Genomic DNA, 23069 nt, shown 5'->3' on the forward strand with positions numbered 1-23069 from the left:
CCTGGAGAGCATGTATACGACTGTCTGCCTTACTTTCAGTTAGGTTATTTTCACACAGGCACAGACAGGCGGATCATTCCATTCTCTATTTTATTTGAGGACGAATAATTCCGAATTACACCAAATATGAAGTCTATTCTGTCAATCGTTGTACTTGGGCTCATTTACAGCGCCGTGGAGGCAAAAGAATGTAAGTATCTTGTTTTATAAAGTCAACGCAACGTTTGGAAATGCATGTCTTTATCGATTTCTTACCATCAGTTTGTTTGTACGCTGTTTATATTGTAGTTTTACGTTTTTTTACTAGGATATTTATTTAAATACCAAACGTATAACTTTTCTGTAGTTTTTTTTGTTGGTTTGTTTATTGAACACTGTTTCTTGTAAACCCTACATTGTCATGTCATGTGGGAGGAAGGACACCACAACCTCGAGCCCTAGCTAAATAATTTGCATGAACCTTTTGCCATTTTTGCTAGATAATCATTTCTACATCCTAATCATTGATTTTTAATCCTCAACTATTTGCTGACATGCTTGTAAATGTTTGTGAGATGTGTGATGTCACCTAATGTAAAGTTCATTTAATGTAAACCTTATGTAACGTTTTTAACCTGATCAAAAATATAACGTTAAGTGATTGTTTCAGTGGATAGGTTATGTTATAGCCTACCTGGTATAGGCCGACAATGACATGACGCCACATTTTGTTATGGCTGGTAATCCCCTCCAGATTTTACTTTCACTTTTAATGAAATGGCTGCTGTCTTTGGCGGCCAGTATTGGCTCGAGCCATAATAAATGTCTGATAACTCACAGACCTTTGTCCCTAAGTGTACTTTACTTTTAAATAACTCTGTTAAAATATATAGCCTATGTAATGGATGTGAAACGGCTAGTTTAGTAAGCGGTGGGCGATAAATAGCGTTTCAATCGGTGACGTCACTTGCTCTGAGACCTTGAAGTAGTGGTTCCCCCTTTGCTCTGCAAGGGCCGCGGATTTTGTGGAGCGATGGGTAACGATGCTTCGTGGTTGACTGTTGTTAATGTGTGCAGAGGGTCCCTGGTTCGCGAGGGGACGGTCTAAAGTTATACTGTTACACCTACCTGTGTGAAATGTAAAGGAATATATTTATGTATTCCAATACCTACAAATGGAACAATAAAACTTTTAACTAATGAAAACCTATAAATCTCCCTATGGCATTTCCTTTCTTATTTCTACCAGCTCCCCCAAGGTGCAGGTGTACAGCCGTAACCCTGGCAACTTTGGCAATAAGAACACCCTGATCTGTCACGTGAGTGGCTTCCACCCCCTGACATCAGCATCCAGCTCCTGAAGAACGGCATGGAGATCCCCGACGCCAAGCAGACAGACCTGGCCTTCGAACAGGGATGGCAGTTCCACCTCACCAAGAGTGTTGGATTCACACCAGCCAGCGGAGAGGTGTACGCCTGCAGAGTCCGTCACCTGAAGAATCTGAAGACCTACACCTGGGGTGAGTTACTAGTGTAGTTAGAGGAGTACACCTGGGGTGAGTTACTAGTGTAGTTAGTAGTTAGAGGAGTAAACCTGGGGTGAGTTACTAGTGTAGTTAGAGGAGTACACCTGGGGTGAGTTACTAGTATAGTTAGAGGAGTACACCTGGGGTGAGTTACTAGTGTAGTTAGAGGAGCACACCTGGGGTGAGTTACTAGTGTAGTTAGAGGAGCACACCTGGGGTGAGTTACTAGTGTAGTTAGAGGAGCACACCTGGGGTGAGTTACTAGTGTAGTTAGAGGAGTACACCTGGGGTGAGTTACTAGTGTACTTAGTAGTTAGACGAGTACACCTGGGGTGAGTTACTAGTGTAGTTAGAGGAGCACACCTGGGGTGAGTTACTAGTGTAGTTAGAGGAGCACACCTGGGGTGAGTTACTAGTGTAGTTAGAGGAGTACACCTGGGGTGAGTTACTAGTGTAGTTAGAGGAGTACACCTGGGGTGAGTTACTAGTGTAGTTAGTAGTTAGACAGTACACCTGGGGTGAGTTACTAGTGTAGTTAGAGGAGCACACCTGGGGTGAGTTACTAGTGTAGTTAGAGGAGTACACCTGGGGTGAGTTACTAGTGTACTTAGTAGTTAGGCGAGTACACCTGGGGTGAGTTACTAGTGTAGTTAGAGGAGCACACCTGGGGTGAGTTACTAGTGTAGTTAGAGGAGTACACCTGGGGTGAGTTACTAGTGTAGTTAGAGGAGTACACCTGGGGTGAGTTACTAGTGTAGTTAGTAGTTAGACAGTACACCTGGGGTGAGTTACTAGTGTAGTTAGAGGAGCACACCTGGGGTGAGTTACTAGTGTAGTTAGAGGAGTACACCTGGGGTGAGTTACTAGTGTAGTTAGAGGAGTACACCTGGGGTGAGTTACTAGTGTAGTTAGAGGAGTACACCTGGGGTGAGTTACTAGTGTAGATAGTAGTTAGGAGTACACCTGGGGTGAGTTACTAGTGTAGTTAGAGGAGTACACCTGGGGTGAGCTACTAGTGTAGTTAGAGGAGTAAACCTGGGGTGAGTTACTAGTGTAGTTAGAGGAGCACACCTGGGTTGAGTTACTAGTATAGTTAGTAGTTAGAGGAGTACACCTTGGATGAGCTACTAGTGTAGTTAGAGGAGCACACCTGGGGTGAGTTACTAGTGTAGTTAGAGGAGCACACCTGGGGTGAGTTACTAGTGTAGTTAGAGGAGCACACCTGGGGTGAGTTACTAGTGTAGTTAGAGGAGCACACCTGGGGTGAGTTACTAGTGTAGTTAGAGGAGTACACCTGGGGTGAGTTACTAGTGTACTTAGTAGTTAGACGAGTACACCTGGGGTGAGTTACTAGTGTAGTTAGAGGAGCACACCTGGGGTGAGTTACTAGTGTAGTTAGAGGAGTACACCTGGGGTGAGTTACTAGTGTAGTTAGAGGAGTACACCTGGGGTGAGTTACTAGTGTAGTTAGTAGTTAGACGAGTACACCTGGGGTGAGTTACTAGTGTAGTTAGAGGAGCACACCTGGGGTGAGTTACTAGTGTAGTTAGAGGAGTACACCTGGGGTGAGTTACTAGTGTAGTTAGAGGAGTACACCTAGGGTGAGTTACTAGTGTAGTTAGAGGAGTACACCTGGGGTGAGTTACTAGTGTAGATAGTAGTTAGGCGAGTACACCTGGGGTGAGTTACTAGTGTAGTTAGAGGAGTACACCTGGGGTGAGCTACTAGTGTAGTTAGAGGAGTACACCTGGGGTGAGTTACTAGTGTAGTTAGAGGAGCACACCTGGGGTGAGTTACTAGTGTAGTTAGAGGAGTACACCTGGGGTGAGTTACTAGTGTAGTTAGTAGTTAGACGAGTACACCTGGGATGAGTTACTAGTGTAGTTAGAGGAGTACACCTGGGGTGAGTTACTAGTGTAGTTAGAGGAGCACACCTGGGGTGAGTTACTAGTGTAGTTAGAGGAGTACACCTGGGGTGAGTTACTAGTGTAGTTAGAGGAGTACACCTGGGGTGAGTTACTAGTGTAGTTAGAGGAGCACACCTGGGGTGAGTTACTAGTGTAGTTAGAGGAGTACACCTGGGGTGAGTTACTAGTGTAGTTAGAGGAGTACACCTGGGGTGAGTTACTAGTGTAGTTAGTAGTTAGAGAGTACACCTGGGATGAGTTACTAGTGTAGTTAGAGGAGTACACCTGGGGTGAGTTACTAGTGTAGTTAGAGGAGCACACCTGGGGTGAGCTACTAGTATAGTTAGTAGTTAGAGGAGTACACCTGAGGTGAGTTACTAGTGTAGTTAGAGGAGTACACCTGGGGTGAGCTACTAGTATAGTTAGTAGTTAGAGGAGTACACCTGGGGTGAGTTACTAGTGTAGTTAGAGGAGTACACCTGGGGTGAGTTACTAGTGTAGTTAGAGGCATGCACCTGGGGTGAGTTACTAGTATAGTTAGAGGAGTACACCTGAGGTGAGTTACTAGTGTAGTTAGAGGAGTACACCTGGGGTGAGTTACTAGTGTAGTTAGAGGAGTACACCTGGGGTGAGCTACTAGTATAGTTAGTAGTTAGAGGAGTACACCTGGGGTGAGTTACTAGTGTAGTTAGAGGAGTACACCTGGGGTGAGCTACTAGTATAGTTAGTAGTTAGAGGAGTACACCTGAGGTGAGTTACTAGTGTAGTTAGAGGAGTACACCTGGGGTGAGCTACTAGTATAGTTAGTAGTTAGAGGAGTACACCTGGGGTGAGTTACTAGTGTAGTTAGAGGAGTACACCTGGGGTGAGTTACTAGTGTAGTTAGAGGCATGCACCTGGGGTGAGTTACTAGTATAGTTAGAGGAGTACACCTGGGGTGAGTTACTAGTGTAGTCAGAGGCATGCACCTGGGGTGAGTTACTAGTATAGTTAGAGGAGCACACCTGGGATGAGTTACTAGTATAGTTAGTAGTTAGAGGAGTACACCTGGGATGAGTTACTAGTGTAGTTAGAGGAGTACACCTGGGGTGAGTTACTAGTGTAGTTAGAGGAGTACACCTGGGGTGAGTTACTAGTGTAGTTAGAGGAGTACACCTGGGGTGAGTTACTAGTGTAGTTAGAGGAGTACACCTGGGATGAGTTACTAGTATAGTTAGTAGTTAGAGGAGTACACCTGGGATGAGTTACTAGTGTAGTTAGAGGAGTACACCTGGGGTGAGTTACTAGTGTATTTAGAGGAGCACACCTGGGATGAGTTACTAGTATAGTTAGTAGTTAGAGGAGTACACCTGGGATGAGTTACTAGTGTAGTTAGAGGAGTACACCTGGGGTGAGTTACTAGTGTAGTTAGAGGAGTACACCTGGGGTGATTTACTAGTGTAGTTAGAGGAGCACACCTGGGGTGAGTTACTAGTGTAGTTAGAGGAGTACACCTGGGGTGAGTTACTACTGTAGTTAGAGGAGTACACCTGGGATGAGTTACTAGTATAGTTAGTAGTTAGAGGAGTACACCTGGGATGAGTTACTAGTATAGTTAGTAGTTAGAGGAGTACACCTGGGATGAGTTACTAGTGTAGTTAGAGGAGTACACCTGGGGTGAGTTACTAGTATAGTTAGTAGTTAGAGGAGTACACCTGGGATGAGTTACTAGTATAGTTAGTAGTTAGAGGAGTACACCTGGGATGAGTTACTAGTGTAGTTAGAGGAGTACACCTGGGGTGAGTTACTAGTGTAGTTAGAGGAGTACACCTGGGGTGAGTTACTAGTGTAGTTAGAGGAGTACACCTGGGGTGAGTTACTAGTGTAGTTAGAGGAGTACACCTGGGGTGAGTTACTAGTATAGTTCGAGGAGTACACCTGGGATGAGTCACTAGTGTAGTTAGAGGAGTACACCTGGGGTGAGTTACTAGTGTAGTTCGAGGAGTACACCTGGGATGAGTCACTAGTGTAGTTAGAGGAGTACACCTGGGGTGAGTTACTAGTGTAGTTAGAGGAGTAAACCTGGGATGAGTTACTAGTGTAGTTAGAGGAGTAAACCTGGGATGAGTTACTAGTGTAGTTAGTAGTTAGAGGAGTACACCTGGGGTGAGTTACTAGTATAGTTAGTAGTTAGAGGAGTACACCTGGGGTGAGCTACTAGTATAGTTAGTAGTTAGAGGAGTACACCTGGGGTGAGTCACTAGTGTAGTTAGAGGAGTACACCTGGGGTGAGTTACTAGTGTAGTTAGAGGAGTACACCTGGGGTGAGTTACTAGTGTAGTTAGAGGAGTACACCTGGGGTGAGTTACTAGTATAGTTAGAGGAGTACACCTGGGGTGAGTTACTAGTATAGTTAGTAGTTAGAGGAGTACACCTGGGGTGAGTTACTAGTGTAGTTAGAGGAGTACACCTGGGGTGAGTTACTAGTGTAGTCCGAGGAGTACACATGGGATGAGTCACTAGTGTAGTTAGAGGAGTACACCTGGGGTGAGTTACTAGTGTAGTTAGAGGAGTAAACCTGGGATGAGTTACTAGTGTAGTTAGAGGAGTACACCTGGGGTGAGTTACTAGTGTAGTTAGAGGAGTACACCTGGGGTGAGTTACTAGTGTAGTTAGTAGTTAGAGGAGTACACCTGGGGTGAGTTACTAGTATAGTTAGTAGTTAGAGGAGTACACCTGGGGTGAGTTACTAGTATAGTTAGTAGTTAGAGGAGTACACCTGGGGTGAGTTACTAGTATAGTTAGAGGAGTACACCTGGGGTGAGTTACTAGTGTAGTTAGAGGAGTACACCTGGGGTGAGAGTTACTACACCTGGGATGAGTCACTAGTTAGTTAGAGGAGTACACCTGGGGTGAGTTACTAGTGTAGTTAGTAGGAGTACACCTGGGTGAGTCACTAGTGTAGTTAGAGGAGTACACCTGGGGTGAGTTACTAGTGTAGTTAGAGGAGTAAACCTGGGATGAGTTACTAGTGTAGTTAGAGGAGTAAACCTGGGATGAGTTACTAGTGTAGTTAGTAGTTAGAGGAGTACACCTGGGGTGAGTTACTAGTGTAGTTAGTAGTTAGAGGAGTACACCTGGGGTGAGTTACTAGTATAGTTAGTAGTTAGAGGAGTACACCTGGGGTGAGTTACTAGTGTAGTTAGAGGAGTACACCTGGGGTGAGCTACTAGTATAGTTAGAGGAGTACACCTGGGGTGAGTTACTAGTATAGTTAGAGGAGTACACCTGGGGTGAGTTACTAGTATAGTTAGAGGAGCACACCTGGGGTGAGTTACTAGTATAGTTAGTAGTTAGAGGAGTACACCTGGGGTGAGTTACTAGTGTAGTTAGAGGAGTACACCTGGGGTGAGTTACTAGTGTAGTTAGAGGAGTACACCTGGGATGAGTCACTAGTGTAGTTAGAGGAGTAAACCTGGGGTGAGTTACTAGTGTAGTTAGAGGAGTAAACCTGGGATGAGTTACTAGTGTAGTTAGAGGAGTAAACCTGGGATGAGTTACTAGTGTAGTTAGAGGAGCACACCTGGGGTGAGTTACTAGTGTAGTTAGTAGTTAGAGGAGTACACCTGGGGTGAGTTACTAGTATAGTTAGTAGTTAGAGGAGCACACCTGGGGTGAGTTACTAGTATAGTTAGTAGTTAGAGGAGTACACCTGGGGTGAGTTACTAGTGTAGTTAGAGGAGTACACCTGGGGTGAGTTACTAGTGTAGTTAGAGGAGTACACCTGGGGTGAGTTACTAGTGTAGTTAGAGGAGTACACCTGGGGTGAGTTACTAGTATAGTTAGAGGAGTACACCTGGGGTGAGTTACTAGTGTAGTCAGAGGAGTACACCTGGGGTGAGTTACTAGTATAGTTAGTAGTTAGAGGAGTACACCTGGGGTGAGTTACTAGTGTAGTTAGTAGTTAGAGGAGCACACCTGGGGTGAGTTACTAGTATAGTTAGTAGTTAGAGGAGTACACCTGGGGTGAGTTACTAGTGTAGTTAGAGGAGTACACCTGGGGTGAGTTACTAGTGTAGTTAGTAGTTAGAGGAGTACACCTGGGGTGAGCTACTAGTGTAGTTAGAGGAGTACACCTGGGGTGAGTTACTAGTGTAGTTAGAGGAGTACACCTGGGGTGAGTTACTAGTGTAGTTAGTAGTTAGAGGAGTACACCTGGGGTGAGCTACTAGTATAGTTAGTAGTTAGACGAGTACACCTGGGGTGAGTTACTAGTGTAGTTAGTAGTTAGAGGAGTACACCTGGGGTGAGCTACTAGTATAGTTAGTAGTTAGAGGAGTTCACCTGGGGTGAGCTACTAGTATAGTTAGTAGTTAGAGGAGTACACCTGGGGTGAGCTACTAGTATAGTTAGTAGTTAGAGGAGTACACCTGGGGTGAGCTACTAGTGTAGTTAGTAGTTAGAGGAGTAAACCTGAGGTGAGTTACAGGAGTTGTTTCTGGACAGGGTCGTGGAGAGCGAGGTTCATTATGTGGTCATTGATTTAGATACCAATTGATGAGCCTTTAGTTACAGTAAGAGACTGATTTCACGTAGACATGTAGTTTGTGGAAGTCTGTAAAATCAATAACAGTGCTGTCTGTGTTGTTGTTGTTTTCTCCAGAGGCAGATATGTAAGGATCTGGAGAAGGACATAATGGTAGGTATTAAGATGAATGTATTTATATTTGTTTGTTAAAACTGTATCTAATTACATGAACTGTAGCTAACTCGATTAAGTCAGAATTAAACCTCATATCTTTACCCTTCTTTCTTAACAGGCGGCCATTCCATCTGTGGTTGTCCAATCCGTGCCAGCCTTTAATGAGAGCTGAGATGACAATCTTGGGCTTTTGTTTTCATTTTTGGTAACACTTTTTGCGAAGGTGCCAGTTTCAAGGGTTTTTGAATTGACAATCATTACTAAAACACTTACACACAAAGTTGTTAAGATTTTTGGGGGGGCAAGCTATTTTTAATTGACAAATGGCACAGCTTCTGATGAATTTTCTCAATCAAAGTCACTTCTTTCAAAACAATAAAAGCTTTTATCAAGTATTTTATTTTTAGATTTAAAAAAATAAAAATAAATGAATTTCCTTGAAATTGGTACCATTAGATTTGAAAACGTTTTCTCATAATAGAAATAAATAAACAAACTCCATAACTTGCACTATTTGAATGTGGTTTTAGTTATAAGCAACGGTGTAATCTAAAGTCTGATATTTGATCAGCATTTTCATTTTATTTTTTAAAGCCCAAATTATTTTCGAGGAAGCCCATGTGATATGCATTTGTGTGAGCTGTAAATATCAACGTTCATTTTTGGTTTGAAGTCATTTATCAATATAACATCTCAGCTTCTGTCTATCCTTCAACATTCCTGTAAATGACCAATTATCAACAGTAATAAATGGGGGTTTTTACAGGCACATTTTGCTAAGTAGAGAACTGTATTTTCATTACTTAAAAAAAACGATATGTTCTGTCTTTCGGTGTATTATACAACACTTTTCTGTTCAGTTTGATTTAAAAAATAAATGGTAAACTATTGACATTGGACAACTATTTGACAAAATATTTTTAATTTAAAGAAATACAGAATCATTGTGACCAAAAATGTCACTTTTTTATGATGATATTTCTTGATTAAATGTCTCTTCACTGTAAGAACTTGTTGTGATCGACTCAGTCATGTTCAAAAGTCCATTTTGATAAGTTATATTAATCATTCAATCAGTAATGTACTTGCAATAAGCTACTCACATTGCCAAGGCAGGTAGGCAATGCGTGCAGAGCAGTAGTCTACAGCATTATAATGGGTGATGATACAATGTTGACATATCAGATCATACACTATACTTTATTACCATACTTTGTCTCAATGCAATGCATGTCCAGCATTGTAACTGTTAAAAGGAAGATTATGTCAACTTTGTAACAGACTGCCATGGCTAGAAGGGATACAGCTTTTGTCAAATTCATGTTTTTTCTTATTTTGCATTTCAGCAAACCCTTTTCCAAACCTTATCCAAATTCTCCTAACCAGCTATGAAAAGTCCATTTTCACGTTCATTTCACAAAAGCTGTTTCTCTTCTAGCCCTGTAGCCTATTGGGACTCAATTTAAGGTTAGGCACAAGGTCAATAATAACTGTGGTTAAGGTTGGGTTTAAAAGCAGATACATGGATGGGGTTTAGCCATAACTATGACTTTGTGGCTGTATTAACTAGCGACGACCCTGGATCAACCGAGAGAAACATCGAGAGGTGAAGCCTGCCTAGCAACTGTGAAGTACGATTTTCAATTGGCGCATTAATCGAAGTGGGTGCGGCTCTACTACATATCACGAAGAATATATTTTTTGCCTTTTTCTGGCTGCAAAGTCTGTTTTGTTTGTCGCAGTTATATATTTTTTTCAGCCTGGGAAAGAAATCATAACTGCTTTGTCCATGATCGCTTTCTGCGTCTTCCTGGGGTTCATAAACGCAAAGAATGTTTTTATTTTACTTTTATTTAACTAGGCAAGTCAGTTAAGAACAAATTCTTATTTTCAATGACGGCCTAGGAACTGTGGGTTAACTGCCTGTTCAGGGGCAGAACGACAGATTTGTACCTTGTCAGCTCGGGGGTTTGAACTTGCAACCTTCAGGTTACTAGTCCAACGCTCTAACCATTAGTAATTAAAGTTATCACTCTGTCATTGAAGTTATTGATGGGATTGTCTTTGTCACCCATGACCTTCGTGAAAACAGTTAGATATTTCCTTAACATTGTTTTAAGTAAACAATAAGCCTAGTATTAGGCAACTATTATTACTTGATAAAATATTGAATTTGATGTTTACTATTGTTAGAGTTGCGTAAATTCGAATCTGGTATCAGGATAAATATAACAATGAGTCACCGATTTTATACTATGTATTTTTTATTAGCTAAGTAATAAATGGCAAATGCAACTTTCGTATATACGGGCTCACTGTAATACCACGCAGGGTAGAACAGAGAACTGACAAGACGTATGTAAAACAGTATTCTTTATACTGTGATAGACAGTTCCAACCCGTCTGTTGGCCTATCACAGTAGAGACTGGGCGTGGTTTAAACTTGTCCAGCCTATTGCAGGCGCTCAGGCGGGTCCCCGCCTCTTGGCGCGTCTGTTGATAGATGTTACTTGCTTGTGAAGAACATCCAGGTTCTCATGCTCCATACCGTTATCTCGCACCTGGCTCCTGTTATCTAACAAAAGACCGCTTGTTCTCGCAACACCCCCCTCTGAATGTGCCCCTCCCCTCCCAACTCATTGAACAGTTCCTGTCTTCGTGCTTCTCTGTATTTTTCCATCATGAGAAAGGCCCATGGCCCTCATACTTGATGTACATGTCCGTGTTAACTTCCTCTTTATCCCTGGTTGATGTACATGTCAGTGTTAACTTCCTCTTTATCCCTGGTTGATGTACATGTCAGTGTTAACTTCCTGTTTATCCCTGGTTGATGTACATGTCAGTGTTAACTTCCTCTTTATCCCTGGTTGATGTACATGTCAGTGTTAACTTCCTGTTTATCCCTGGTTGATGTACATGTCCGTGTTAACTTCCTGTTTATCCCTGGTTGATGTACATGTCCGTGTTAACTTCCTGTTTATCCCTGGTTGATGTACATGTCCGTGTTAACTTCCTGTTTATCCCTGGTTGATGTACATGTCCGTGTTAACTTCCTGTTTATCCCTGGTTGATGTACATGTCCGTGTTAACTTCCTGTTTATCCCTGGTTGATGTACATGTCAGTGTTAACTTCCTGTTTATCCCTGGTTGATGTACATGTCAGTGTTAACTTCCTGTTTATCCCTGGTTGATGTTCATGTCAGTGTTAACTTCCTGTTTATCCCTGGTTGATGTGCATGTCAGTGTTAACTTCCTGTTTATCCCTGGTTGATGTACATGTCAGTGTTAACTTCCTGTTTATCCCTGGTTGATGTACATGTCCGTGTTAACTTCCTCTTTATCCCTGGTTGATGTACATGTCAGTGTTAACTTCCTGTTTATCCCTGGTTGATGTACATGTCCGTGTTAACGTCCTGTTTATCCCTGGTTGATGTACATGTCAGTGTTAACTTCCTGTTTATCCCTGGTTGATGTACATGTCCGTGTTAACTTCCTGTTTATCCCTGGTTGATGTACATGGCAGAGCATCTTCAGTGTGGATGGGGTACAGCAGACATCTTCAACAACAAAGACTGCACTTCCTGTTTGTGTTCTTTACTCTTATCTTTACTCTTATCTTTACTCTTATCTTTACTCTTACTCCTATTATTGAACTCTTATCTTCATTCCTAGTTACAGCACACGGAACCACCGTTAACGTGCAAAACATTCAATCTAAAACAAAACCAAGTGTAACACGTTATAAATAATATCAATGATGAATGACCAATTAGCCGTCCATTGTGTTATATTATAAATTGTCTTACATGCCGTCACTGTTGTCAAAAGATTCTAAACAGGTTAAATAAAGTTACTAACCCAGTCCGTCTTTGGGTCACATCCAGGTTCTTTATCAGTGGCACACATGAAGCAGTTGTTGGCTTTGTTTGAACTCTGAAATCATAGGCCTGAACTGAACACATGGCTGTGCCACACAACCACATGAAAATAAAGACTTTACATTTGCTTTGAATTAAATGTCGTGACATACCAGACATGTTTAGTATATCCTCAGCCATTTCTTCCGTTGCTTCATGTGTTTTTGTGAAGGTTTTTATATCAATTTGGGATGTTGGGGAAGTTCTGTGCAACGTCCTTTAGCCATCTACACCTAAAAAATAAACAAATAAGAGTTTTTGACCTGATTGTCACATAACGGCAAATCATTCATTATATAAAATATAACTATCAACCCTGCATTACAAAGACCCCAGCTGCTGAAGGTGTCCTGCTGCATGGTGGGAGTTATTTCCCCCTCCTTTCACCTTCTCATTTTGAAGTATTCTCTTTTTTTAAATTGTAAACGTAATGGACTTCTGATTAGTTTATAGGCAAATGAATACACAGGCCACATTTTCTATGCTGTTTTCCTCATCACTATAATCTAGTAGAGGTCATTTCCTTCATGCCCCAATGCTACACACAGCCTAAATTAGAGGCACTGAACTATTTACAGGACAAAAAAAAAAAAAAAAAATAGCATATAGGATCCAACCCTATCACAGAGTGAATAAATGTAGAGCGTTTGTAGACTAATAATTCCTGTTGGAGATCGAGCTACTTTTTTCAACATTCTGTTAAAAATCACGCAACATTTCAACGTCCTGCTACTCATGCCAGGAATATAGTATATGCATATGATTAGTATGTGTGCATAGAAAACACTCTGAAGTTTCTAGAACTGGTTCAATGGTGTCTGTGACTATAACAGAACGAGTTCCGTTGTCAAAATCGCAAGAAAACCTCATCACAAAATCTACAAAGAAAAAATCCATCCACCAGTGTTTGTATTGTCTAAGGCTTGTCATAAATGATGGAACTGTGCTTGCAAATCCTACAGATTCCACACGATGTCGCCAGTGTTGTGATTACCAGTTCCCTTTTTCCTTGGTTAGATTAGTCAATAGCACATCCGGTCTTCAGGTGTGCAACTGAAAAAAATGTCTGTGAGAAACTGGACTTCGTTATGTAAACGTCTAGTTATTGAATACAGATCGTTCCGTGATCAATTTGATCGTTTATTAACGTTTACTAATACCTAAACTTGGATTACAGAAGTAGGTTGAAGTGTTTTGTTAAAGTTTATAGGCAACTTTATGAATTTTAAAAAATTACGTTGCGTTGGGAAAGGTGCCTTTTTCCATGGATTTCACGGTGTTCATAAATGGACATTTTGGGTACATATGGACCGATTTAATCGGAAAAAAAGACCAAATTGTGATGTTTATGGGACATATAGGAGTGCCAACAAAGAATCTCGTCAAAGGTAATGAATGTTTTATATTTTATTTCTGCGTTTTGGGTAGCGCCGGCTACGCTAATTTCTTTGTTTACGTCCCCTTTGTGTGTTTCTGGGTGCTGCATGCTATCAGATAATAGCTTCTAATGCTTTCGCCGAAAAGCATTTTACAAATCTGACATGTTGGCTATATTCACAACGAGTGTGGCTTGAATTGAGTACCCTGCATGTGAATTTTAATGAAAGTTTGAGTTTTAACGAGTACAATTAGTTGGCGCTCTGGAATTTCCGCTCATTTGGTTCCTGTACAGGTACATAATTCTGAAGAAGTGTTAAGAATAAAATATGAAGTGACAGTTTCACCCCCCCCCAAAAAAAATAAAAATAATTAAAGTTGTTTCGTTGATGCATTGTCTTCTAACTGTCCAAGAATAGGATACAAAGTGTTTGGAAATATTTGTTACGCATAAATACAGAGGAGGTCTATCCTCGTACCTCTGGCATGTTCAGTCAGACTGACAGGCTGTGTAAAAACCTTTATGATGGGGCCGGCAACGGAGTTCCCATTGGCTAAGCACCACAGAGACCAATCAGGAGAGATGGAGTTCCCATTGGCTAAGCACCACAGAGACCAATCAGGAGACATGGAGTTCCCATTGGCTAAGCACCACAGAGACCAATCAGGAGAGATGGAGTTCCCATTGGCAGGAGAGATGGAGTTCCCATTGGCTGAGCACCACAGAGACCAATCAGGAGAGATGGAGTTCCCATTGGCTAAGCACCACAGAGACCAATCAGGAGAGATGGAGTTCCCATTGGCTAAGCACCACAGAGACCAATCACACAGGTCAACAACGACGCCAATTGAAAGTCAAGCGGTGTGTCTGTGGCTTTAGGATTACTCTCTCTTTACAGAGAAACCCCCGAGGTTCAAGTCGAGAGCTCCTCTTCCCCTTTTCGGTCTGCTCTGCACATGTCTGAGAGTGACAGAGCCATACAGCCACTTGCGGATCTTTTCAGTGTCCGTGTGAAAGATAGTTATTGGAAGGCTGGAACATTATCTTCAAAAAACATTTTTGTAAACACCCATGTAAAATGAAGGCCTGCAAAAGCTTACAGATTTAAGTCTAATAGCATGTGAGACGTAAGTAGACAAACCACAGTGTGTGATATGAAGTATATGTATATATATATGAAGTATAGGTATATATATATATATAAAGTATATGTATATATATGAAGTATATGTGTATATATATATATAAAGTGTATATATATATATATATGAAGTATATGTATATATATATGAAGTATATATATATATATATGAAGTAAATGTATATATATATATATATGAAGTATATATATATATATATATATATATATATAAATGAAATATATGTATATATATGAAGTATATATATATATATACATATGAAGTATAGGTATATATATATATATATGAATTATATGTATATATATATATGAAGTATATGTATATATGAAGTATATGTGTATATATATGTGTATATATGTATATGTATATATATATATGAAGTATATGTATTTGAAGTCATGCGGTCACATGACCAAGGAGCTATTGACATTTTAAATTTGGAAAAATGCATGTAAAATCATGTGAGATGAAAATGGACAAACTAAAGGGTGTGCAATATAGAAGAGTAGTCGGTGGACATTCTGAACCTTGTTTGAAGTCATTAGGTCACATGACCAAGGAGATATTGAAATGTAGAAAAATTCATGTAAAATCATGTGACCTGCCTGCCTAACTGTAGCATTCCCTCTTCCCCCTGTAGCTCCCCCCAAGGTGCAGGTGTACAGCCGTAACCCAGGGCAACATGGGAAGGACAACACCCTGATCTGTCACGTGAGTGGCTTCCACCCCCCTGACATCAGCATCCAGCTCCTGAAGAACGGCGTGGAGATCCCCGACGCCAAACAGACAGACCTTGCCTTCGAACAGGGATGGCAGTTCCACCTCACCAAGAGTGTTGGATTCACACCAGCCAGCCGAGAGGTGTACACCTGCAGAGTCCGCCACCTGAAGAATCTGAAGACCTACACCTGGGCTGAGTTACTAGTGTAGTTAGAGGAGCACACCTGGGGTGAGTTACTAGTGTAGTTAGAGGAGTACACCTGCAGAGTCCGCCACCTGAAGAATCTGAAGACCTACACCTGGGGTGAGTTACTAGTGTAGTTAGTAGTTAGAAGAGTGCACCTGGGGTGAGCTACTAGTATAGTTAGTAGTTAAAGTACAGCTGCAGAGTCCCACACATACACACGTTGCTAAGTTCTATTTCAGAATCTGACTTCAGTGTGTGTGTGTGTGTGTGTGTGTGTGTGTGTGTGTGTGTGTGTGTGTGTGTGTGTGTGTGTGTGTGTGTGTGTGTGTGTGTGTGTGTGTGTGTGTGTGTGTGTGTGTGTGTGTGTGTGTGTGTGTGTAAGAGAGTTAATCATAATATGCCATTGACTGACAGAAACCAACTTTTCCTCTTTCCTCTACAGAATCCGATATGTAAGGCTTCGGTGTTCATCGCTGCAGGTGTGTATGTCTGATCATTTCATTTGTAGAGAAACAGTCTATTTAGCTGGCAGTTCTTTAGCTTTGGTCACTAACAATCTCTGGTTATTGTAATACTGTAGAGAACTGAATAGGGCTGGGCGATATTTAACAATAAATGAAATGATCCAGGTTACATTGTTGACAGCACATTGTTTAAAGTTGTGCACTTTAAATGTAGCCTACAGCTCTGATGACAAAGTAATTGTTTTTATCTTCAAGCTAATGTTTCTCTCATGGACTATTGGGGTTGCATTTTACATGAACAGGTGTTTTACTATCATAGCATTTAGCCCTCTGGTCAGCCCTGACAATGGTATGCTGTCTTCCCTACTTCAAATAATGGTGAGCCTACAGCACCAACGGAGGGTCTATCAGAATCAATCAGTTCTATGACTTCTTTCACTGTTACTGTTAGCCTAGGCTACTGTTAGCCCAAACACTATTACTGTTAGACAAACACTGTTGCTGTTAGCCTAGGCTACTATTAGCCAAACACTGTTGCTGTTAGCCTAGGCTACTATTAGCCAAACACTGTTGCTGTTAGCCTAGGCTACTATTAGCCAAACACTGTTGCTGTTAGCTTAGGCTACTGTTAGCCAAACACTGTTGCTGTTAGCCTAGGCTACTGTTAGACAAACACTGTTGCTGTTAGCCTAGGCTACTGTTAGCCAAACACTGTTACTGTTAGTCTAGGCTACTGTTAGCCCAAACACTATTACTGTTAGACAAACACTGTTGCTGTTAGCCTAGGCTACTATTAGCCAAACACTGTTGCTGTTAGCCTAGGCTACTATTAGCCAAACACTGTTGCTGTTAGCCTAGGCTACTATTAGCCAAACACTGTTGCTGTTAGCCTAGGCTACTATTAGCCAAACACTGTTGCTGTTAGCTTAGGCTACTGTTAGCCAAACACTGTTGCTGTTAGCCTAGGCTACTGTTAGACAAACACTGTTGCTGTTAGCCTAGGCTACTGTTAGCCAAACACGGTTGCTGTTAGCCGAGGCTACTGCTAGCCAAACACTGTTGCTGTTAGCCTAGGCTACTGTTAGACAAACACTGTTGCTGTTAGCCTAGGCTACTGTTAGCCAAACACGGTTGCTGTTAGCCGAGGCTATTGCTAGCCAAACACTGTTGCTATTAGCTTAGGCTACTGTTAGCCAAACACTATTGCTGTTAGTCGAGGCTACTGTTAGCCAAACACTGTTACTGTTAGCCAAAAACACACATCTGAATTAGCACCCTTAGAACTGCAATCTGGATAGCTGAAAAGAAAGCATGGTATTATTTGAATAGTGAAATAATTTCAAATGCCCGTCCACAGGGTGGCAACACATACATTCTAAATTATTTCAATGGGGCTTTCTCCATTCTGATTGGTTTAATAAACTGTTCAATTTCTGCATTTCCTGCACTCATTTGAGATCATTTCCACACTGCCACATAGGGCAGCACGATATGGGCAAACAATCGCAGCCTTGTTTTTTTTTTTAACGATTTAGATCAAAACACCTGGGGTGAACTGTTAGAATCATGGAAATATAATGAATATTCTAATTCTATAGTTAGAATATAATAGTGGGCACATTGAATACAGTTTTGTTTGTTATCCTACGGTGTTGTTTGGCATCCTACGGTGCTGTTTGACTTTGACATCCTACGGTGTTGTTTGGCATCCTACGGTGCTGTTTGACTTTGGCATCCTACGGTGTTGTTTGGCATCCTACGGTGTTGTTTGGCATACTAGTGTTGTTTGACATACTAGTGTTGTTTGACATACTAGTGTTGTTTGACATACTAGTGTTGTTTGGAATCCTACGGTGTTGTTTGGCATCCTACGGTGTTGTTTGGCATCCTACGGTGTTGTTTGGCATCCTACGGTGTTGTTTGGCATCCTACGGTGTTGTTTGGCATCCTACGATGTTGTTTGGCATACTAGTGTTGTTTGACATACTAGTGTTGTTTGACATACTAGTGTTGTTTGGCATCCTACGGTGTTGTTTGGCATTCTACGGTGCTGTTTGACATACTAGTGTTGTTTGACATACTAGTGTTGTTTGACATACTAGTGTTGTTTGACATACTAGTGTTGTTTGGCATCCCACGGTGTTGTTTGACATGACAACGAATGAAAAGTTATAGAACAGCTGCATAGTTGTCATCAAAGTCTTGAACACAAGACTAGTGTGAAGTGGTGGTCTCCTCCTGGTTGAGCGAAACTTCGCTCCCGAGTGACAGGGGCGGGGCTAGATCTGAAACATCGCTCCCCGAGTGACAGGGGGCGGGGCTAGATCTGAAACATCGCTCCCAGAGTGACAGGGGGCGCGGGGCTAGATCTGAAACATTGCTCCCGAGTGACAGGGGGCGGGGCTAGATCTGAAACATCGCTCCCAGAGTGACAGGGGGCGGGGCTAGATCTGAAACATTGCTCCCCGAGTGACAGGGGGCGGGGCTAGATCTGAAACATCGCTCCCCGAGTGACAGGGGGCGTTGCTAGATCTGAAACATCGCTCCCAGAGTGACAGGGGGCGGGGCTAGATCTGAAACATCGCTCCCCGAGTGACAGGGGGCGGGGCTAGATCTGTGTGGAAAGCGGCATGGAGAGGAGAGAGATGACTCAAGTAGCAGAGTAAACTATAAAAACGGATGTTATACACAGCGGAGTGGCGTGTAATTTAACAAACCTCACATTGAAATACCTTTTATAGAAGGTGAAGTAAAAACCCAAACTGATCCATGCATCAATACCGGTGTATAGTCAAATAGGGTATATCGCCCAGCCCTAGTACTGCATACTGTAATATATATGCTTTACTGAAGTAAGCATGAACCATTGTGGAAATGAAATGTGGATGAGATGAATGACTTCTTGTTGTTGTTGTTGTTGACAACCACAGAATACACCGGCCTCCGAGAATCTCCACTCCGGACATCCCTGGGAATCATCTCCACAACACTGTCCTGTCTAAACTCATCTCCACAACACTGTCCTGTCAAAACACATCTCCACAACACTGTCCTGTCTAAACTCATCTCCACAACACTGTCCTGTCTAAACTCATCTCCACAACACTGTCCTGTCAAAACTCATCTCCACAACACTGTCCTGTCAAAACACATCTCCACAACACTGTCCTGTCTAAACTCATCTCCACAACACTGTCCTGTCAAAACTCATCTCCACAACACTGTCCTGTCTAAACTCATCTCCACAACACTGTCCTGTCTAAACTCATCTCCACAACACTGTCCTGTCAAAACACATCTCCACAACACTGTCCTGTCTAAACTCATCTCCACAACACTGTCCTGTCTAAACTCATCTCCACAACACTGTCCTGTCAAAACACATCTCCACAACACTGTCCTGTCTAAACTCATCTCCACAACACTGTCCTGTCTAAACTCATCTCCACAACACTGTCCTGTCAAAACTCATCTCCACAACACTGTCCTGTCAAAACACATCTCCACAACACTGTCCTGTCTAAACTCATCTCCACAACACTGTCCTGTCAAAACACATCTCCACAACACTGTCCTGTCAAAACACATCTCCACAACACTGTCCTGTCAAAACACATCTCCACAACACTGTCCTGTCAAAACTCATCTCCACAACACTGTCCTGTCAAAACACATCTCTACAACACTGTCCTGTCAAAACACATCTCCACAACACTGTCCTGTCAAAACTCATCTCCACAACACTGTCCTGTCAAAACACATCTCCACAACACTGTCCTGTCAAAACACATCTCCACAACACTGTCCTGTCAAAATCATCTCCACAACACTGTCCTGTCTAAACACTGCAGGTGAAATCTGTAATGACTCTCTGCACATTGTGACTGATCATTGAACTTAAATTGTATTTTATTTGATCAGTGTTTGATGTGTGTGGTGTTTGATGTGTGTAAGGAATGAAGCTCATATCTGTAGGATTGTAAATCTAATCACCCTAATCGCAGCCAGGCTTATAACGTGTCAATCTATACAGTAGGACCTGGGCTATGTAATGTGTCAATCTATACAGTAGGACATGGGCTATGTAATGTGTCAACCTTTACAGTAGGACCTGGGCTATGTAATGTGTTAATCTATACAGTAGGACCTGGGTTATGTAATGTGTTCATCTATACAGTAGGACCTGGGCTATGTAATGTGTTCATCTATACAGTAGGACCTGGGCTATGTAATGTGTTCATCTATACAGTAGGACCTGGGTTATGTAATGTGTTAATCTATACAGTAGGACCTGGGTTATGTAATGTGTCATCCTATACAGTAGGACCTGGGTTATGTAATGTGTTATTCTATACAGTAGGTCCTGGGCTATGTAATGTGTTCATCTATACAGTAGGACCTGGGCTATGTAATGTATCAATCTATACAGTAGGACCTGGGCTACGTAATGTATCAACCTGTACAGTAGGACCAGGGCTATGTAATGAGTTAATCTATACAGTAGGACCTGGGATATGTAATGAGTTAATCTATACAGTAGGACCTGGGATATGTAATGTGTTAACCTATACAGTAGGACCTGGGTTATGTAATGTGTTAATCTATACAGTAGGACCTGGGTTATGTAATGTGTTAATCTATACAGTAGGACCTGGGTTATGTAATGTGTCAATCTATACAGTAGGACCTGGGTTATGTAATGTGTTAATCTATACAGTAGGTCCTGGGTTATGTAATGTGTCAATCTATACAGTAGGTCCTGGGTTATGTAATGTGTCAATCTATACAGTAGGACCTGGGCTATGTAATGTGTCAATCTATACAGTAGGACCTGGGTTATGTAATGTGTTAATCTATACAGTAGGTCCTGGGTTATGTAATGTGTTTATCTATACAGTAGGACCTGGGTTATGTAATGTGTTTATCTATACAGTAGGTCCTCGGTTATGTAATGTGTTTATCTATACAGTAGGAAATGGGTTATGTAATGAGTTAATCTATACAGTAGGTCCTGGGTTATGTAATGTGTTTATCTATACAGTAGGACCTGGGTTATGTAATGTGTTTACCTATACAGTAGGACCTGGGTTATGTAATGAGTTAATCTATACAGTAGGACCTGGATTATGTAATGTGTTTATCTATACAGTATGATCTGGGTTATGTAATGTGTCAACCTATACAGTAGGACCTGGGTTATGTAATGAGTTAATCTATACAGTAGGATCTGGGTTATGTAATGTATCAACCTATACAGTAGGACCTGGGTTATGTAATGAGTTAATCTATACAGTAGGACCTAGCTTATGTAATGTGTTAACCTATACAGTAGGACCTGGGTTATGTAATGTGTTTATCTATACAGTAGGTAATGGGTTATGTAATGTGTTTATCTATACAGTAGGACCTGGGTTATATAATGTGTTAATCTATACAGTAGGACCTTGGTTATGTAATGAGTTAATCTATACAGTAGGACCTGGGCTATGTAATGTATCAACCTATACAGTAGGACCTGGGTTATGTAATGAGTTAATCTATACAGTAGGTCCTGGGTTATGTAATGTGTTTATCTATACAGTAGGACCTGGTTTATGTAATGTGTTAATCTATACAGTAGGACCTGGGTTATGTAATGTGTTTATCTATACAGTAGGACCTGGTTTATGTAATGTGTTAATCTATACAGTAGGACCTGGGTTATGTAATGAGTTAATCTATACAGTAGGACCTGGGTTATGTAATGTATCAACCTATACAGTAGGACCTGGGTTATGTAATGAGTTAATCTATACAGTAGGACCTGGCTTATGTAATGTGTTAACCTATACAGTAGGACCTGGGTTATGTAATGTGTTTATCTATACAGTAGGTCAAGGGTTATGTAATGTGTTTATCTATACAGTATGATATGGGTTATGTAATGTGTTAACCTATACAGTAGGACCTGGGTTATGTAATGAGTTAATCTATACAGTAGGACCTGGGTTATGTAATGTGTTTATCTATACAGTAGTATCTGGGTTATGTAATGTGTTAATCTATACAGTAGGTCCTGGGTTATGTAATGTATCAACCTATACAGTAGGTCCTGGGCTATGTAATGTGTTAATCTATACAGTAGGACCTGGGTTATGTAATGTGTTAATCTATACAGTAGGAGCTGGCTTATGTAATGTGTTTATCTATACAGTAGGTCCTGGGTTATGTAATGTGTTTATCTATACAGTATGATATGGGTTATGTAATGTGTTAACCTATACAGTAGGACCTGGGTTATGTAATGAGTTAATCTATACAGTAGGACCTGGGTTATGTAATGTGTTTATCTATACAGTAGGACCAGGGTTATGTAATGTGTTTATCTATACAGTATGATCTGGGTTATGTAATGAGTTAATCTATACAGTATGATCTGGGTAATGTAATGAGTTAATCTATACAGTATGATCTGGGTTATGTAATGAGTTAATCTATACAGTAGGACCTGGGTTATGTAATGTGTTTATCTATACAGTAGGACCAGGGTTATGTAATGTGTTTATCTATACAGTATGATCTGGGTTATGTAATGAGTTTATCTATACAGTAGGACCTGGGTTATGTAATGTGTCCACCTATACAGTAGGACCTGGGTTATGTAATGTGTCAATCTATACAGTAGGTCCTGGGCTATGTAATGTGTCCACCTATACAGTAGGTCCTGGGTTATGTAATGAGTTAATCTATACAGTAGGACCTGGGTTATGTAATGTGTTAATCTATACAGTAGGACCTGGGTTATGTAATGTGTTAATCTATACAGTAAGTCCTGGGTTATGTAATGTATCAACCTATACAGTAGGACCTGGGTTATGTAATGAGTTTATCTATACAGTAGGACCTGGGTTATGTAATGTGTTAATCTATACAGTAGGACCTGGGTTATGTAATGTGTTTATCTATACAGTAGGACCTGGGTTATGTAATGTGTTAATCTATACAGTAGGACCTGGGTTATGTAATGTGTTAATCTATACAGTAAGTCCTGGGTTATGTAATGTATCAACCTATACAGTAGGACCTGGGTTATGTAATGTGTTAATCTATACAGTAGGTCCTGGGTTATGTAATGAGTTAATCTATACAGTAGGTCCTGGGTTATGTAATG

The 23069-nt window shown here is 41.3% G+C and overlaps 1 protein-coding gene and 1 pseudogene across 1 annotated transcript; both read left to right on the forward strand.

The window, feature by feature from the left end:
• The first annotated feature begins 17 nt into the window (after nucleotides 1–17).
• LOC135532279 (beta-2-microglobulin-like) lies at nucleotides 18–15493 on the forward strand. The gene is made up of 2 exons (XM_064959862.1): nucleotides 18–190; nucleotides 15189–15493. The coding sequence occupies exons 1-2, from the start codon at nucleotides 127–129 to the stop codon at nucleotides 15476–15478; spliced, it is 354 nt and encodes a 117-aa protein (XP_064815934.1). The 5' UTR covers nucleotides 18–126; the 3' UTR covers nucleotides 15479–15493.
• On the forward strand, nucleotides 1164–8983 carry LOC135532280 (beta-2-microglobulin-like; annotated as a pseudogene).
• Nucleotides 15494–23069: the final 7576 nt, after the last annotated feature.

Source organism: Oncorhynchus masou, unplaced genomic scaffold, assembly GCF_036934945.1.
Source record: "Oncorhynchus masou masou isolate Uvic2021 unplaced genomic scaffold, UVic_Omas_1.1 unplaced_scaffold_1799, whole genome shotgun sequence".
NCBI classification, from domain to species: domain Eukaryota; kingdom Metazoa; phylum Chordata; class Actinopteri; order Salmoniformes; family Salmonidae; genus Oncorhynchus; species Oncorhynchus masou.

Excerpts from the sequence above, each read along its gene's own strand:
- LOC135532279 (XM_064959862.1), top strand. The coding sequence starts at position 127 with ATGAAGTCTATTCTGTCAATCGTTGTACTTGGGCTCATTTACAGCGCC. Across the intron at positions 191-15,188 it reads CGCCGTGGAGGCAAAAGAAT|CTCCCCCCAAGGTGCAGGTG; the intron begins GTAAGTATCTTG and ends TTCCCCCTGTAG.